The sequence below is a fragment of the Benincasa hispida genome, chromosome 11 (assembly GCF_027475165.1).
Source record: "Benincasa hispida cultivar pf3 chromosome 11, pf3_genome.v1.1, whole genome shotgun sequence".
Taxonomy (NCBI): Eukaryota; Viridiplantae; Streptophyta; class Magnoliopsida; order Cucurbitales; family Cucurbitaceae; genus Benincasa; species Benincasa hispida.
Genome location: NC_143488.1, coordinates 69,076,858 through 69,097,082, shown reverse-complemented (window position 1 = coordinate 69,097,082; position 20,225 = coordinate 69,076,858). Strand labels below are relative to the sequence as shown.

The 20,225-nt window shown below is 34.4% G+C and overlaps 3 protein-coding genes across 4 annotated transcripts; 1 reads left to right on the top strand and 2 right to left on the bottom strand.

The window, feature by feature from the left end:
* Positions 1-3,459: 3,459 nt before the first annotated feature.
* LOC120090089 (Histone superfamily protein) lies at positions 3,460-4,116 on the bottom strand. Its single transcript, XM_039047578.2, has one exon. It carries the CDS (start codon positions 4,006-4,008, stop codon positions 3,589-3,591), a length of 420 nt encoding a protein of 139 aa, XP_038903506.1. The 5' UTR covers positions 4,009-4,116; the 3' UTR covers positions 3,460-3,588.
* A 1,294-nt stretch (positions 4,117-5,410) lies between these two features.
* On the bottom strand, positions 5,411-8,395 carry LOC120091436 (uncharacterized). 2 transcript variants are annotated; one of them, XM_039049462.2, is made up of 3 exons: positions 7,629-8,395; positions 5,686-5,727; positions 5,411-5,596 (listed from the first exon to the last, which is right to left on the bottom strand). In XM_039049462.2, the coding sequence occupies exons 1-2, from the start codon at positions 8,240-8,242 to the stop codon at positions 5,721-5,723; spliced, it is 621 nt and encodes a 206-aa protein (XP_038905390.1). In that variant the 5' UTR covers positions 8,243-8,395; the 3' UTR covers positions 5,411-5,596; positions 5,686-5,720. The 2 variants fall into 2 exon arrangements, with proteins under 2 accessions (XP_038905390.1, XP_038905388.1); XM_039049460.2 differs by having other exon boundaries at positions 5,411-6,180; positions 7,629-8,378.
* An 8,820-nt stretch (positions 8,396-17,215) lies between these two features.
* Positions 17,216-20,153, top strand: LOC120091167 (ras-related protein RABE1a-like). Its single transcript, XM_039049058.2, has 8 exons — positions 17,216-17,550; positions 18,126-18,198; positions 18,297-18,397; positions 18,796-18,861; positions 19,146-19,243; positions 19,365-19,427; positions 19,558-19,650; positions 19,780-20,153. The coding sequence occupies exons 1-8, from the start codon at positions 17,478-17,480 to the stop codon at positions 19,861-19,863; spliced, it is 651 nt and encodes a 216-aa protein (XP_038904986.1). The 5' UTR covers positions 17,216-17,477; the 3' UTR covers positions 19,864-20,153.
* The last annotated feature ends 72 nt before the right edge of the window (positions 20,154-20,225 follow it).

Below are 20,225 nucleotides of genomic sequence, written 5' to 3'. Positions count from 1 at the left end.
ATCTTGTAACGAGAAAAGATAGTAGTAGCTTGCAACAAGAAAATATGCAACTATTTAGGAAACAATATGTTGCCCTATTGTGAGCCAATAAATATTTATGGTAATTTGAAATTCATAGTATCCGCAATAATTACATTTAATTAGTATATTTGGCCTAACCTAAACGATCTCTTAGTATAATTAAACGATCGTTTAGATCTAACTAAACAATCGATTAGATAATACTAAAAGATCGTTTATGTATAATACTAAGAGATCGTTATACCTAAACGATCATTTAGGTTATGCTAAGAGATCTTTTAGGTTTAACTAAACGATCGTTTAGATAATACTAAACAATCGTTTATGTATAATACTAAAAAGATTATTATCCCTAAATGATCTATTAGTGTTATCTAAACGATCATTTAGTTAAACCTATAAGATCTCTTAGCGCAATCTATATGATTGTTTAATTCGATTACATATCGTTTATCCTCGATGGACCCGCATCTGGTGTTATCAGTGGTTGCTTACATGTTATTTTGTTATGTCCTATGCCACCGCATCTTGTGCACCTATGGTCTGTCGTGGCTCCTCCCCAGTATAAGGTATACGAACGGTCTGACGTCGACCAACACTTACTACCTTTCGTGGTGGTAAAATTGTCGTTAAAGCCCGATCGCCTTCATTCTTGCCTATGACAAACTGGGTAAATCGGTTCTACGTATGCAGCAATGACACATTCAACAATAAACCACTTTACACAGAGTTTTGGCATTTATGTGCTGCAATGCAGCCGCAACAAGTGCATGTGAACAAGAATCTCTAAACAGTTGAATTCCATGCAACTACAAGTACGTGCACGAAGATCCACCAACCCATTCAAATGTCCATCATCTACATTAATTACATGCATGTCAATCGGGGAAACATGGTACGTTCTAGATTTCAATTCCTCAAGCTTCGGAATATCAAATGCATAATCATAAACTATGTTTGTGTATGCAATTGCGTCTGTGCGGCTAATATAGAACCAATCCTATAACCACTCACATATGTGCTCCACAACCGCTTTGTGATGAGCAGTTCTTGAGCATCCTTTAGCACTACATTAAAGCATTCTACTATATTTGTAGTCATCTTGTCATACCTTACAGTGGACTTGATAAACTCTTGTCCACCGTTGTACCCCAATTTCTTTGAGATATCTCGTCACACTAGGATATTGTTGGAGCTTGGCCTAATAAATTTCAAAATCGGACATCCTATATGCTTTTGTCGCAAGATAAAAATGTAGGATTATATCTTCATTTTTTAATTGGGTCATCAAGTTATTTCGGTTGTGCATAGCAAAATGCCTCAAAAAATACAGATGCGACCGTTTTTCCAATTGAGATATGACGGTCAGATATAATGACAAATTTAGAAATTCTCTTATTGACGCCTTTAAATTAGTCATTAACCATGTCCAAGCAGCATCATTCTCATCGTCCATAATACTAAATGCAATTGGGTAGATGTTATCGTTGATGCACATTGCTATTAACAACATACCTTTGTATTTCTCATGCAAGTGGATCCCATCAACCACAATGGCGGGACAAATGCAGTTAAAGGATCCCCTAGTGTAGGATCCTAATGCCATGAAGACATATTTAAAATATATGTCATCTTCTATTTCACCCTAAAAAAATACTTGGATTGACAAGTTTAAGTGCTTCACTGAATACCTTAACAAAGGCATATAATCCTTCTAGTGACCTTTGTACATATACCGATGCATATTCTCTTGCGCGACAAGCTCATCCATCGCTTATATTCACTCCATAATCTCTCCGGACATCTTCAATTATACCTATTGGGCGATATGATCGACCGACTTGATCGTATTTGGACGTGATTAAGTGTCCTGTCGATAATTACCACTCCTTATTTCAAGTGCGCAGGTATGTATGCTTGGGTACTTTGTCACCTTAAAGGAATCACTTCCTAGACACGCCATTTACATTCCTCTACTAAACACTGCATGGTTAACAAGCTCTCTGTCGACTTCTTTGCACAGTAGTCAAAATCTTTTCTTATCGCAAGCATTAACAATTTAATAGATAAATCATACTTGAAAAAGAAAATCTAACCAGGGAAGGAACATTGGATCTGAGGGCATCACCATCCGTGGGATTAAAGGAAGAATAAATATCCATATTCAATATGAGTCTGTGAGGTCCATCTCGTTTGGATGTCCCATCTAAGTTTCATTTCTATCTTCATCTCCCAAGTTACATGATTGGATGTCCTCATCTAGTGAAGACGAGTTATGTCTAGATGTAGTCTGAATGTCAGAATCTTGACTAGTTGGCATGGTTAGATTCCTTTGATGGTTAATATTTTCGGTGTATGTTTCCATGAAATATCATGGAGTGTGACTAATACAAACAAAGGCATCCAAGATGCATCACTTCTTTCCAAAAAAACTAAGGTCTTCATCATCGATTAAAGGACTTGTCACAATTTATCATATCTAATCTCGATCAAACATTGAAATTAGGTAACAAAAAATGTGTATACGTGTAGGTTATGATACACAATTGTGTATATCATGTAATATATGATCATCTATACTATTGTATAAGATCGCATTATGCTATGTTATGCACAAGTACACAACATGTACCTAATGATGTAAGTGGAGAATGATCTTCAGAAAAATGTAATAGAGAAGCAAATGGTATACGAGTGAAACTAAAGAGTTGAAAATGAAATTCAGTTAAGATCCAATAGCTTTTGAGAATAAATGGTTGAATTAAATTTGCAAATCAAAGATCAAATAATGGAGAAGAGTAGGAGATAAGCATTTAAAGCAAGGGTAGAAAAATAACCTTTCACATGTGAGAACAAAGTTTTTTTAAAAGAAAAAAAGGAAAAAAAAAAAAAAAAGAAAGTTTTTTGCTTTTTGAGTTATTTTATAAAATTTTCCTTGAAACCAATCAAAACCTAAAAGACTGAATGTTATAATTAGAAACTAGACCCATTATTTTTTTTCTTATCATCATCTTCCCATAACGAGAATCAAGAGTTACAAAAAACCAAAACCCTAACCTCCTCGATTCTCTCAAGAAACAAATCGCTCTCTTTCGTCACACCTGACAGAATCCTGCTACATGTAAAATGCAATCATAATCAATGGTGATTCTGAATGACGTCAATTCTCATGAATACTGGTTAATGGAGCAAGTTCGATCCGTAAATCAATCTCTGATCAAGAAATTTCACATTTACTCGAAGATCATGTCGATGCATAGGCACTATTAAATAATCGAATCGACAAAATAAGAGAATCCAAAACAGAACTCCGATCAGATCTGCAGAAACCCTAGTTCTTCACGTCGGAAATTCATTAAAAGCGAAATTTTAAAAAAAAAAAAAAAAAAAAAAAAAAAAACCTTCATCAGCATTTGCGTAAGAAAAGAGATAAAAATCTACCGAAGAAATAACTTGTTATTTATTAAAACTATTAGTTCGATACACCTATGACCTGATAGAAAGCAGCATCTACACAACAAATTGCCCAAAACGTAACCTAATTCCAAAATTCACCGACTCCGGAATTTAAGAGCTTGTAAATTTGGTTACCGCCTTAGTTCCTTCAGATACGGCGTGCTTCGCTAATTCACCAGGCAACACCAATCGAACAGCGGTCTGGATCTCCCGTGAGGTGATAGTAGGTTTCTTGTTATATCTCGCCAATTTCGAAGCCTCTTGAGCAAGTTTCTCAAAAATATCGTTAATGAAACTGTTCATAATCCCCATTGCCTTGCTGGAGATTCCAATGTCAGGATGAACCTGCTTCAAAACCTTGAAGATATAGATCTTGTAAGTCTCGGTGCTCTTCTTGATCTTCTTCTTCTTCTTGTCGCCACCGTCTTTGGCGATCTTCTTCTCGGCCTTTGGCTTCTTCTCCGCCGAGGAAGGGGCTTTCTCGGCTGGCTTCTTCTCAGCGGGCTTCTTTTCGGCTTTCGTTGGCGCCATTGTTAAGCACGGAAGAATTACAGGAATAAAGAAGGTGAGAGAGCTCTCGCGGGTTGAAGACGAAATGCACGAATTGAGGGGATTGAACGATTTTAAGAAATTGGGCAGAAGAGAGTTTATATAGAAGAATGAAGCGGTTTCTTATTGGCTAGCTGAACTTCACGCAGATCGTTGACGTGGCGCCGTAATCACCGTCGGATTCTATTTAAATGAGTTGCGGTTGAGATTACGTACTGAGTTTACTACTCTTTCCGAACTTCCGACGGACTCGACATCTATTTCAATGGTAAATGGTTCAAATTTTATTTAGATAAAATTATAGAAATTATATTCTTTTTAAATTTAAAAAAAGAAAACACAAAATACTACACTCTAAATAAATCTTAAATTTAATCTCCACTCCTAATGGTTGATTTGTTATAAATTTTTCTTTTTATATAGGAACAATTTTACTATAAATTTTGAAAATATATTTATTTATTGTATTTCCTTACATATAAATATATTAATATTATTATTATTATTATTATTATTATTATTATTATTATTTTTTAACTAATTTTGATAAAAATTAACTTGAATAACTAAATTTAAGATTTATTGAAAACAACTAATCTAACATTGAACATACTTCAAAATACAGAACCCACAATGATATTTTAAGAATTAAGAAAAAGAAATCTTAGTTTGAGTTCAGGCTTTGAATAATTTTGTTTATACGCTTCTTGTAGTCGTCAACTTGAATATATGTCACATTTACCAATCAAATAATGAAAATTGGTGTAATCGAAATAAGATTTCATTGATAGATCAATCATAATGAATCACAATCGCAAACATAATTAAATTATTTTTTATCAAATTTACTTAGAATTATGAAGTTGTCACATTTACTAGACATTACCATTGGATCAAATAGTAATCATAACAAAATGTGACAAATTTTGTGATTCTCATGTGGTGACATGAACGTAATCAAATGAGATCACATTTCACCTAGGAACAATGTGGCCATTGTTCAACTAATTTAAGCATACAACTCAACTAATAAGTCAAAAGTTTGAATCTCCCAATTATTGGATATCGTTGAACCAACAAAAGAAAATATACTTTATATAGTCAATTTCCATCATCTTGTACGACCAACAATTTAAAAAAAAAAAAAAAAGAATTAGAAGTTTTAAGAGCACTTTTACTCATAATACTTCAAAAGTAAATGATATGATAATACTTTAATGGTTTTGAAAAAGGAAAGTTGTTTAATAGATTGTATACTACTTTTCAAGAGTTAAAAATACCGTAACATTTATAGCCTTCCAGAAAAATACAGATGTTTAAGCAAATATGTGAGTTTCTCATAGACAAAAAGGATGAAATTGCAGAATCATTGGCAGATGAGATCTGTAAAACGCAAAAAATTAATCAGCAGGCAAATAATCTTTACAACAAAATGAACTGAAAAGAGCAAAGAGCAAATGTTTATTCAAAATGATGGAGAATAAACTCATCAAACAGATTGAAAGTTAACGAATCTATGTATTCATCTCCTTCACTTTACTTTCAATACACAAGAAGTTGTGTGTCCTAACTGCAGAAACACACAGGTGAAATTTGTAAGACGATAATCCATAGCAGCATCGTTTGGTATCCAAACTTCTTATACTGGTTGAAACAAACCTCTTGTACTGATCGAAAGACTGCAACTCGGCTGACTAAAACCTGTCGATGGTAAAATGTATAATGAAATAGAATAAGTCTACGGGCATCAAGTTAGAACAGCAAACTGATCATCATGACAGAGGAAGTGAGTCAAAGTTTTTGCAGATGTGAATTTGACCCTGTCTCGATATAGTTTAAACAGAGGGAAAGTGAATTGATCTAGCAATAATGGTAATAGCATGAGTCCAAGCCCGAAAGTGAATTGAATCTTCCTTCAAACTGAAGCCAAAAGAGGGGGAAAACCCAAAAAAGAACTCCAAGTTTCTAGCACAATCAAGCAACAATATAACCTTCACATATGGACTCTCAAAGCACATAAGAAACAATTATAAGCAAGTACACCAAAGAGGCTTTCTTTGGCCTTACATTCAGGGTGACCATAAATTTCCTAGAAACTAAACCATGTCCCCAACTTATGCTTCTAGGAGGAGCATCTACTTCATCAGCCATATCCTGCAATAAGATTGTGGAAATAAAGTGGAAACTGGAAAGCTCTCTTGCAATCGTTGCTTCGTTCAAAACATGTTGCAGTATGTAAGTAAATTTATGGCTCTTCTAAATTTCTCACTTCCTAATAAACTATGACTCTTTCTGCTTGTTTTTTATTCATGGTATTGGAAGTACTTAAAATTACAAAATCGATTTCAAAAGTGCACCATATTGAGAGGCAGCGACAACCTGTCTAGGATTCATGTCATTTCTAGGAGATCTACAGATATCTCGTTTCCCAAATATATGGGTGTTCTAATGGAGCTAATTCATCTGTGGTAGATAATTACAATGGGACACAAAGGAAATCGTAATTGGAGGATTCATGTGGATGAGCTTTTACTATGCCAATTTCTACTCAATAATAACAACTCCTCTGTCAAACTATCATTTTAGCCTTTAGATAAACTCCCTTTAGTCTTTTACTACAAAGGTTTCAATATTACTAGTCGACATGTTTACTTCCATAGTTCCATCTACCACCGCATATGAACCTTTAACAATGATGATAACCATAAATTTCTATGCAAACAACCCGGATATTTTTAGTAAGTAACTGAGCTTGAGAGAAATGAAAGAATGTACAAGTGCATAAAAGAAGGGGGGGAGAAAGGAGAGCCCAAGGAACTACAAAAGTGACTCGAGTCCAACAAAATCAAACAAATGTCACAGTTACATAAAGACCTAGTGAACGATGCCCACAAAGGAGTCATTGAACCTTGCCACCTCCCAAACATCATCAAACTACATATATATGATCTGCCTAGACCTTTCCATGTCTAAACAACATCCATTAAATCCTTTACCTAAGCAATGAAAATAGTTCTGTTTAGTGACAGACTGGTGAACCCATGTCTAAACATCCAACAACTACAAGACTTAAGAGAGAAATGTTTTACTCCACGAATTTTACGAAGGGCTATGACATACACTAGCCAAAATCAGGAAAACGCATATATCAATGGCATGTTAGAATAAAAACTAAGGGGCTATTTCGAAACTTCATTGAAGAATATACAAGAACTACAGGACTTGAGAGAGGAATGGTTTACTCCATGAACTTTGCGAAGGGCAGATTAAATCTATGACATACGCAAGCTAATATCACACAATATAGGGCAAAAGTATATATCAATGCATTATGAGAATAAAAACTAAGTGGCCATTTCAAGAATCAAAACTCCATCGAAGCCCCCATGTTTTAATTCTCAGTTTCTGAAATCTTCATCCGAACTATGGAAAAGCAAGATTTGTTTGGAAAACGTTTCCAGAAATCAACCCTCTGATTTTGTTTTAGACACTGCTTTTAAAGACGGCTTCTCATTGATAAGCTTCCTGTTCCCTCCAAATTCACAAGAACTGATTTATTCTAAAGAATTTCATGAAAAGTGACAGTAAACTAATTGCCGAACCTTTGAGAACTGGCGCTGACATTACGATGAAGAATCCGAGCGGCAGTCGAATCACCGCCATCAATCAGCTCCCGAAGACCCAATTTGCCCACCTTCTCCTCTTTTTCATCATCTTCTTCTTCCTCCTCGTCCTCCTCCTCTTCTTCCTCCTTCCGTTTATTCAACTCACGGTTGACCTTCCCCCGAAGCCTCTCAAAGTAATTCCCATATATATACTCCGGCGAGTATCCATCTTCTTCATCAAACAACATGACATGGCCGTGCCATTCCCAAACTCGAAAATCTGAATCCTTCTCCTCGTGAAACGCCACGCATATGTGGTGCTCGCCGATGGTGACGGCCTGGCCGGAATTGGGTTTTAGAGAATCGGTATTTCCGGCGAGAATGACGCGAATAATCTCTTTCTCGAGCTTCGATTCCTCTTTAGCGAGCTGGGTTTTGTTTTCATCGTTGTCATCGTCGGAGAGATTGGCAGCATCGAAGAGAAGTTCTTCGAGGGATTGGGAGAGAAGGGGATTGTTGTGGTTGTTGTTTGAGGGCCGAATATGGAGCCTCTCCATGAGAGTTTGAAGCAAAAGGTTGTCGAAATTAGCGGTGTTGGCGAAGGAATTCATGGTGTTCGGTTCGAGTTTGTGAATCGCAGAGAGTGATTCTTACTGGTTTTCTAGGAATGGATTTTGAAGGGTTTTAGGTGAAGACGGGGAAAATGGCATTGATGCCCTAAAATAAGAGGTTGAATAACAAGAATTGGATACATCTTTTAAAAACATTGAAAAGTAGTATTATGTTTATGTATTGATATCACAAATCCTAAGGTTACATTTACTAAATGGTAATAAATAAAACGCATTTAATCGTGTTTACTTATAATTATAAATCTATCGTATTTATGGTTATCGTTTATTTATAAATAATAAATAAATAAAATTGTACACTTTATTTAAGGTAAATTGACTATAATAAGAAGGGGAAAAAAATAGTGAAAGCACTCAGAGATTTTAGAAGTTAAATGTTTGACCAAGTTGTATGATAGCAATTATGTTAATGATCAAATAATTTGTTTTTATTTAATTTATCATTTGGTATGTTTCAATGGGAGATAATTTTGATTTCGAAATTTTGTGAGATTTTATGTTTTAACTCAAAACTTTAGTTTTTATTTTGGTTGCTAGGAAAATTGTTGTAAGAAATTAAGATTTTAAAAAATACGAGAATAATTAGAGTATCTATATGGAAAAAGTGATGATATCTATATAATTTATTTTTAAATTGGTTTTTTTTCTAACTAAAAAAAAATCAAAAAATTTGATCATCATACTAACGGTATGAGCATTTTTAAAATTTTATTTTAAAAAATTAGACTTATTTTTGCAATGACGTATTAACAAACTTTGTTCAGATTCTAAGTGATAATTTTTTAACTTTTGTTTTAAGTTTAAGGTTATTTTTTAAACTTTTGAACGTTTTGGGATATTTCTGAAACAAAACTTTAACAGTTTCCATCCAAAACTAATCGTAGGGATACTTTTGAACTATTTTTTAAAGTTTAAGTGTATTTTTTACACAAAGTACAAAGTTTTATGGCATTTTTTATAATTTAGCCTTAATGTTATTATAAGTTAATTAATTTTGAAATATTTGAGATAATTATAATTTAATTTCACTATTTTTAATTTCTATTGAAATTAATTTATAAATTCTACTTCGCAATTATTGAAATTAATTAATAGACACTAACACCAAATACAAAGATATTATTTGGTTAAAAAATTGATGTTAAAAGTGTAGATCTTGAAACTTATTGACCATATAAAAACTAAATCCAAAACTTAAAGAATATAAAAATATTTTTTTCCATAATTAAAAATATCATTTTAGGGATTTTCATATGGATGGGCCTCTTTTAGAGTTATACATGAAAAAACCACCATTTTTTTTAAACTGAGTGTGTGTGTGTGTGTGTATATATATATATATATATATATATATATATATATATATATATATAATGTGGTGAAATCACCCTAACAACTCTACATGTGGTGACCCTCAACAATTGATTCTTGCTACTTTTGATAATTCGACACTTGCACTCACTCTCTGAGATGTACTGAGGTGTACCTGGGGCCGAGAGTTGGGACGTAATTCCATATTCTATCATATAGTTCTAAAATTTAAGGTCCATATACTCTCTACCACGATCAGACCGTAGTATTTTTATCTTCTTATCTAACAAGTTTTCAACTTCAACCTTATACTCCTTAAACTTTTCAAAAGCTTCAGACTTACGTTGTATTAGGTATAGATACCCGTATCTTGGATAATCATCTATGAAAGAGGTGAAATATTCATACCCACCTCGAGCTCAAACACTCATCAAACCATAGAGGTCTGAATGTATAAGCTCTAAGGTTTTCTTAACTCTATAACCTTTTTCAATAAAAGGTCATTTGGTCATCTTGTCTTTAAGGCATGATTCACATACCAGCAAAGAGTTTTCTTCTAAACTCTTTAAAAGTCCACATTTCACCAACTTTTCAATCCTATTGAGGTTGATGTGACCTAACCTTAGATGCCATAGATGGATGTGTTCCTTAGAAGAAACATTTGATCTTTTTGCAGTTGTCGCCGTTCAGAATATTTCAGTATTAAACAAAGCTTTTATGACTAACAGCCTTAGTACATCTAAGTTATTTTCCGTTGAACCAAAACCAATCTCCATACCATTGAAAATAAACATTTTACTATCAGAACATGAGACGGTATAACCTTGTTCGATCAGACAAGAAATCGGGATTAAGTTCCTCTTGATATGAGGAACTACAAATACATTATCCAATAACAGATAACATTTCTTGTCCAAAAATAACTTCAGCCTGCCTACAGCAACAGCTGAAACAACTTCACCAGTACCGACTCGAAGAGTCATCTCTCCATCTTCTAATTTTTTTCAGGAACTAAATCCTTGGTAGGAAGAACTTACGTGATTATTAGCAGATAAATCAAGTATACAGGCAGAATCATCATTCTCTACCAAATACGTCTCCAAGACAAATAAATCACATTTACTATCTTTAGACTTCTTCCTCTTCTGAAGAGTAGTGGGATCAGTATCAGAACCTAAATAAGCTCCAAGTTCCATGTCAGAGAACAATTCTCTTTGATGAACTTTTCAGAGTCAACAATAATTGTTTTCTCTTGTACTCCCTTGACATTCAAGAAAGGCTGGAGATTATCTTTGGAACTGATACTATTGGTTTCTTTGTCATCCATCCCTTTGTGCTCAAAAAGTGAGAATTGATGTTCAAACAATTTTTGCAACGAGTCCATGATCTGATGTACAATGATCATGTTCTCAACCCTTTTGACCAATGCATCGGGTATGCTAGCCAAAATGTGAAGTCGAGCTAACAAGTTAGCCTTCATCCATACCTCACATGCATTACGAACATTTCAAAGTGCATTAAGGGTCGATACTTGAGGACACTCCTCGGCCATGACAAACTCGAGGTGATTTACCACGAAATATGTTTTAAGAGACTATTTCCAATGTATGTAATCGATCAAATTAAAAGAGGCAACTAACGAAAAATCATTCATGTTGTTGAAAAACACAAACACGTTGGTCTACATTAGAATTTAGCAAATACTCTTTTGAAAAACAACATCCAATCAGGTTTAGCAAAACTTAAATGAACCTTGTGTGACATCTAGTTTCACAATGACGCTTCAGTGGTTTAGGATAAAAGCCATCGAAAGGTAGTTAATTTATCCCTCCTCTGAATTGAGACACTCTCAACCAGTCATTAATACCAGAACAATTCTTGTTCTTATAACAACAAGCCACCATTGATTTGGTCAATAAATCATTAACTTGCTTAACAATTTTCCGTAAGTGTGACCTTTCATTTTAGATCTTAGAGTTCTGTTCCAAACAGCCAATCTGAAGGGAAAAAAATCTAATTGGAGCAAAAACTAAAGCGACCCTATCCATTTTTGGAGTTCACCTTGATATTGACCAACAACACAAAAAACATCCGAAGGGGGATGCTCCCAGGGCGCCACGAGGCCGTGCAAGAAGATCTCACGGTGCAAACCAATGAAGGAGACCGCAGGACATGTTGACACACATTTTTCACCCACTTACTATAAAACACTCTCTTCGTCCACCTAGATATTGACTCATGCAAACACCATCCGAAGGGGGATGCTCCCAAGGAACCACAAGGTCAAGCATGAATCTTACGGCGTGAAATTCAGGGAGAAACGTGAATGGAATTGACATATCATATACATCTTTTCCTCCCACTGAGTATTTGATAACCTAGGGTTTAGTTTACTTAGAAAAAAACATGACTAACGATTTTAACTAGGTGACTTTTTAGGTTTACCCAAAAGTAACTCTTACTTTAGAAAGTAAACTCTTTAACGAAGTCTTTGATTAACTATTGCATGCTTGTGGCAAATCTATCCAATTCACGTTTTCAGGTAGGTTCCCAGGTAGGAGTATTCTGTTTCCATCAGCTTAAATACCCTAGTCTAGACAGAACCCGCCTTAGACAAAATATCCCTTATAGATAGATTTAATACAAATTTAATCTTTCATAGAAATCAATTTAATCATATTAAACTGATTCAAAAGATTAAACATAGGTATCTAATCTCATTAGAACCAGAAACTTAGGTTTATCTCAATCAATTTTAAAACCCTTTTAAAACATGAGTTCACCTAAGTTCATGTGCAACTCTTTCTTATTGATTTTAGTTCTAATTTCCATTATAACATTTATAACCGGAAACAACCAAAACCATCCACAATGCGAAGCAACACATACAAGGCATTCATAACTCTTATAAACAAGCCTAAGTGTCATGTTCCATACATTGCTCATTCATTGCTTCTTTTATATAACATTAATATAACAAAACAATGAACCAAGCATATATGCTCTCATACACCCTTATACTATAACTCTTATAATATAAAGATGATGCATGAAAATGTTTAATACATGCATAAATATAACTCTTATATTTCATGATGCATGAGCATGATTTCTTGTAATTTTATCATGCCAATAACTATATTATAACACTTATAATATATGATGTATGAATAAAATGCATAATCTAATGTGGGTTTTAAATCTATATGTCATACACTATGACATATAAACCAACATACATCTCATGTACATTAAATAAAAGTTGATGAACCGGGATAACTAGCCTCAAATCCTAAAAAAAAACAAAGGTAAATATTACAAAGAGCAATGAATCACCGGTTCAAACAGGTGAACCGGGTCTTGAACCTCTGGGTGAAGCTCATTGTCTTCTTGATCGTGTAACAAATCCTTGTGATCATCTACACGACAGATAAACTATTTACTCAATCGTTTAGCAACGTTGTATGAGCATAAACGATCGTTTAACAACGATCGTGTACTTTTGACTATGCGATAAAGCATAAGTTCACACGATCGTGCAATACAAGCCTCACATGATCAAGTAGACGACAACGACGCAGTGAAGTACAATCGTCTAAATGATCACTGAGCAAGCGTAAGGTGTCGTATACCGTGTGATTGTGTAGTCAGTGACTATGTGATGAAGCATGCTGAACTACACGGTCGTTTAGTGCGCACGCCTTTTATTAAACGATGAGCATCAAATACTCTATGCGATCATCTACCTCAAGTGTCCACGCGATTGAACAACCAACGGTATGCGATAGAGAAAACTCTTTATCCCATCGTTTAGCCAATTTTCAACGATTCTTTAGCTTGGGCTACACGATATGACCAACCTTTGGTCTTCTTCCTCAATGAGAACTTCATCTCCATGCTTCGAAACTTCATCACGAACGACTCAAAAAACATCAAACACTTTGAATACATACTCGATTGTTTGTTAATTATGCCCAAAAACGCAAAGGCCCTTGCAAATTAACACTTTGTAATCTTTAAAAAAAAAAAAAAAAAAAAAAAAAAAAAAAAAAAAAAAAAAAAAACTTTAAACGGAGACAATCATCCCGTAAACATCCTTCAACACATCCACAAACACAATTAAGCCTTAAACATATTGCAAAACAAACTTAAAACCCACCAAGACTGTAAAAGAAGTTCAATACAAAAATGGTATTTGGAATAACATAACAACCTAGCTTTGATAGCAATTGAAGGAAATCATAATCAGAGATTTCCATAAGCAACGAAAGTGGATCGTTCCAAATTTCATTTAGATTGAACACAAATAATTACAGTCTAACCAGAAACTAATAAGTTATGCATCAATAAAAATTACAACATGCTATAATAGATTCAAATGATAGAGTATGTGTACCTTTGAAGAATCATTCTTCAAGAATCTCTCGAACGAAGTCCAATGCGTCCAAAATCAACACATGAATACAATGAACAAACTGCGACCAACAACACGAACAACTTGATGCTCCTCGAACCCAATTGAGTCAAACTAAATTCACGAACAAAGTAAGGACACTACCACAAGTGTTACTTTGGTATTCTCGATGTGATAATATAGGAGTTGTGGGCTCTGTATGTTCTTGGATTGAGGAAGAGATGAGATATATGATCGAGTAAGTGGGAGATGAAAATTTGTCTATCACATAAATGATATACTCGATCGTTTAGTAAATGAAGCCTATCGCATAGACTTTGCTACTCGATCGTGTAGCTACGATCAATGAGTAACTATCGCATAGTCAACCCAGCTCGATTGTTTAGACTCTGTCAACGCTATCGCTTAGTAAAACTTTTTTACTTGATAGCTTTTTCCATGAGAATTTTCCGAATGAATTCAACCATAATTTTAAGGGGGGGGGGAATTCTTTTTATCTCACGGTCACCATAAGACTTTCGATAACCTCTCACTCAATCTGTTATTAGATAAAAATAAATTAATTATCATATAATCAATATATTATAAATAAATATGATAACCAACTTATCATATTATATTTATAATCTATAATTTTAATATTTCATCATATAAAACATATAAACCATAGTTTTTTTTTTTTTTCCTATTTTGTGGTACTTAATATAAATCATCTTTATATTTATTTCTCCAATTAATGTATTTAATACATCACCACGATTATATCACATATAATTTGAACACTTCAATTCAACCCAAAATCTGATTCTCAACTTGAACCCAGTGAGCTACCAAGGGGACGTTATGGATTTGAAGCTTGAAACGCCAACGGTACATTAATAGCTGACTAAACTCTTTAGTCACGAGATCCACCATCTCTTAACTGCCAAGCACTCCACTAAAGACCGACAGCTGCACTCTTCGTACTATACATATATTTTTGTATCCATATTAACCAATCAACAGTGTGATAACCCTTCACAAATTGCTCGTAAGTACAGCTAGGCCAATTTACCGTTTTGCCTTTGTAGTTACATTTAACTCCTTAAGCACCACTGATTTCTCTAATGAACAATAAGTCATAGTCCTACTATGATTGAGTCCTCTATTCCAAAGAAATGGTGTGGCCATTATGTTAAAGACCCGAAATCAGCCCTTAAGGGAGCAATTTATCTACTTACCCCTGCTTCGAGGAAGGAGTGCATTCCGTCTTGTGTAACTGAGTTCCCAGCTCCCCAATCAGACGAATCCCAAAAAAGGTAGGCTTGTTGAGTTGGCAATCTAGCCACTTTCACCCATACTAATCAAATAACCACCCTCATAGGCAGGAGTTCCCAAATACTCAGGATTAAGATCGTGTCACCTATGGTTGTTTTAGTGAAACGTAAGTCTCAATTATCAACGACGTTATGTAAAGAGACTAATCATCTCGTGGTCTGGTCTTATACAAATTCTTTGCATAGGATATCCTCGCTCACATGTCTTCACATGAATGGTCAGGATCAAACCATTTGTAGCACTTTACAACACTTGTAAATATCTACAAAGCGGGTCGTATCCATAGTGCCACCAGGATAAGACATCCCTCTTTTATCCTTATACTACATACCATTTAGGTTATCACTTAAGGCATGCCCCACTTGTATGTCTCATATACATGCTTAAGTTTACATAAAATAACCACAAATCTTAGTTTATTGGATATGAGTAAATGCAAATAAAATAATATTTATTTTATTAATAACAATGTGTACAAACTGTTTACAAACTACGAGACTATGGGAGAATTAGGACACTAATCCCAACACTACAATCTTCGTGTGCCCAACTTCGACGACTACTGATAGAAATAAAACGGTGGGTTTAATTACCCACCATTTTATCATTCTCACTCTCACCCATTTCCACGCGTTTTTGTTACTCTCCCAACTCCATCAATTACTTTTTTGTTTCTCTCTCTCAGGTTCTTTTCACATTTACTCCCCATCTCTCATATTTTCTCTTATTTCACCGTCTGGTTCGTCTTTCTCATTTTCTCTCTCTTTTCTCTGTCTGACTCGTATGGGCTTTATTTTCCCTTTTCTTTCTCAACTCCTCCTTTCTCTTTTTTGATTTTCTTTCTATGGCTGTTCTTTTAGATCTAATTATTCTTATTCTATTTCAATAATATTACATATGACGTCCTATTATTGTTTCACTAAACAAAAGTTCAATCATCTATCCTTTGGTGTTTTCAAATATTATATAATTCTAATGAAATAGTGGAATTTAAGATTATGGCTTAAGTTTAGTTTAGTTTTTATTTTTTTATTTTTTTTTAAAAAATAATAAAGAATAAAGGTAGTCTGTACACTGATTCAACATAATAGTAGTACACTGATTCAACATAATAGTAGAAAAAATAGACATCAATATTTTTTAAATCATTTATCCGGTTTTAGAAAAAGGTAAATCCATATTCCACGAATTGGTAAAAAAAAAAAAAAAGACTATTGGTTGGTTTTATGATTTAAATTATAAGATTTTTTTTTAAACATTTAAGTTTCATCCCTTATATCTAAAACAATGTCAACAGTTTCATTTGATGACACTAATCCTTTCAGTTCCTTTTAATTTTTACGGTAATTAATGATTAAGTTGAGTTTTTGAATGGAATAATAACTTCTATTTGAGTGTTTAAAAAAATGAATTTAAAATTTTGTGTTCTGTATATGAATGCTTTGTAGAGAATTTATTATGTTTTTGAATGGAAAAGAGTTGGAAGTTTTTTTTTTTAGAAAAATTTATCTTAGAAAAGCTATAAAATATGTATATAGTTGAAAATTAAAATCAATAATAGCAAAAAAAAAAAAAAAAAAAAAGACAAAATCAATTTCATTTATAAAAACAATACCAAATACCTCAACTCAACTTAACTTTGCATACCAAAAACAAATAATGTAAATCTCCAGATAATAATTACAACTCAACTCAACTCAATTAACTCTCTGTTTATATTGCATATCAAACGTCCCCTAAGAGTTATGGGAGATCTATAAAATAAATAAATAATAAACTATGAAATTATTTAATAAGGTGTGAGATCCTTTTTCCTATTTTTAGCCACAACCGAAACGACGTCGTACACTCCTGAACAACTGCTCAGAAGAAGTGCCCCTAGAAATGAAGGCGCGGATTCATAGATTCGTTCTCGTCCATCAGATCAACGCAGATATGGAATCGTATGAAAATCCACCGGTCACGGAGTTCTCCCCCCGTAGCCTTAAGACTGAAACCTGGAGCAATTAAAAAATAATAATAAATAAAAAAGAAAAAAGAAAAAGTTTCCGCTCCCGGAAAACGATTTCAACGGCCGTTCGGTACCGCCGTACCAAGCGACGCCATCCCCCTCGTCGAATCTCTCATTGCCATTCTCTCCAGATCTTGTAGCTGTCCTTTTCGTTCTTCTCAATGGCTGCTCCACCTGCACGAGCTCGAGCCGATTACGATTATCTCATCAAGCTTCTGCTGATCGGCGACAGCGGTGCGTTAATTTTGCTCTCTTGCGTTGTTCGAGTTGCGATCTCGTGGTTTCGTTAGATTTAGAATCACTAATTGTGAAATAACTGGTTGTTAATCGGAAATTTACTTTTGTATGCGAATGTTCGATATCGTTTCATTAATATAGACGATTTGAGTATTTCTCTGTTGGAATCTAGAGTGCATATTAGTTGTTGATGAATCAGCGGTGAAATTTTTCGGAATAATTTGTCATTGGTGTGATTAGAGAATGTTGTTATAGTTTTTGTTTTGTGGCAGTCGTGTAATATCGATAGGAATTTGTTTTTCTGCTTGGACTCCTTAATTATAAGCTCACGAGCTTTTTCTTGTGATTGTGATATGATGAGAGGAGTTCAAGATTAGAATGTATAATAAGCTGCTGATGGATTGGCGGTGAAGTGCCTGAAAGGATTCGTCATTGACTCATTTGTAGGACAAGAGAATGTTGTTTTAGCTTTTGTTTCGTGAGAGTTGTATTGTACCGGTAGGATTTCGGGTTTCTACTTCGGCTCCTAAATTACAAAATCACAAGCTACTTCTTCTGACATGATAAGGCAGGTGTGGGAAAGAGTTGCCTTCTTTTGCGGTTCTCGGACGGCTCCTTCACCACTAGTTTCATCACAACCATAGGGTACGTGCATTCTACATTGTGATATCGAAATTAATTTTATTTCTCCTTTACTTTATTTGCCTGGCCTTCCTGATCTCGCTTTGGTTGTACTCGAACAGCATTGATTTCAAGATTAGAACCATTGAGCTTGATGGAAAACGAATTAAATTGCAAATTTGGGATACTGCTGGTCAGGAGCGGTTTAGAACAATTACAACTGGTCTGTATACATTTTTATCGTCTACTCTTATTAGCATTATTGGAATATGCAACTGTAGAATGGTTCTAGAGGTCCTTTTCGTTTCTTTCTACTTTCATCCTATGTTCTTTTTCATGCAAATCTTAAAATTTCTGCACGATTGCTCTCATATAAGTGTTTGCAATCCTTGATCTCCATCCTTGTTTTCAGTACCTGATGAATGGGGACATATTCTTTTTTCCTTTCTTAATTGTATTATTATCGATGTGATACTTCTTATGTAGATCTACATGCTGACTAAGTTTCAGACACTCGATTTTTTATAAGGATCTGATCTCATTTGTGTAGTTTTCATATGTAAATGTTTCTGCTTTTTTTGGGAGGTTTACTAAGTTCCAAGCAATTCTTTATTTCTGCAGCTTACTATCGTGGAGCCATGGGTATTTTGCTAGTGTATGACGTCACGGATGAATCATCATTTAACAGTAATTCTTCTCTATCTTAAACCAAAGGTTAAAAATCTGAAGATGCTTGTTGCTCTTCTAAGTTCATAGTAGGAAGCCTAGAGTTGGTTCAGATATTTCTCCGTCGAAGATACTTGTATTAGAGTAGCATTTGTAATCATTTATTGCGTTGAGGAACATCTCTCTCTCTCTCTCTCGCTCTCCTTCATGGCATTATCTTTTTATTTTTATTTTCAAGATCTTCGTTCCTGTCGAGGTATGATTATTTTCCTCTTTCCTTACTTTCTTTCTTTTAATTAATTCAGACATTAGGAATTGGATTCGCAACATTGAACAACATGCTTCTGACAATGTCAACAAGATACTGGTGGGTAACAAGGCTGATATGGATGAAAGCAAAAGGGTATGCACTTTTTCACGGTTTTGTTACTTCAACTTGTGTGCTTGCACATCTACTTCCCTCAGAAATCTATGAATGTTCAAGTCTCAGTGAATTGGTAATTGAAAATGGAACTTTCATTCAGGCTATTCCTACATCAAAAGGTCAAGCTCTCGCAGATGAGTACGGCATCAAGTTTTTTGAGACTGTGAGTAAAATAGTTGACTGTTCTTGAATTTGTTTCCTCCTGAATAGTAGTTTAGACTTTAGATCACATGTCTTGAAGATGTTGTATTGTGTGTGTATATATTTTGAACTCAAGATGTTTTATATTTCAGAGTGCAAAGACAAATTTGAATGTGGAAGAAGTTTTCTTCTCCATAGCTAAGGATATCAAGCAAAGGCTTGCTGACAGCGACTCCAAGGCTGAGGTATGAACCTTTTTAGGTTTTATGGCCCACAATTTCTTCTGTTGATTTATTATGCGATGCTTTGTGCATGAATCTGTTTTGGTTGTCCATGTACTGAGCCTTTCTCTCCCCCCTGTTGGGAAAATGCAGCCTCAAACAATCAAGATAAACCAAGCGGATAACGGAGCAGGGGCTTCTCAAACTGCTCAGAAGTCAGCTTGTTGTGGATCTTAAGACAGCTACACTAAAGGTGGTTTATTTGCAAGGCAATACAATTAGGTTACTCGTGCTTCATTTTCTGTCATTTTTTTTCACTAGTACTATAATAGAACTCAATTTGGGAGTTCATAGTAAATCCTTTATCTGGAAATTAATTATATGGTTCATCTGCCCCGTATTTTATTTCAAACTGCAAAAGAAGTTTCATATTTTAATGTAAGTCCATTTCGTAGTTGAGTTTACAAGTGTTTCATAAACTGAATCTCTTTAATTAGTAATGGAAGTTGCAGGCTGAGTCTACTCCATCTCTGTACCCATTTTCTAAATCAGTTCTTTTTCTGTGGTTGGAATGAAAACCATAAAAGACGATGAACTTT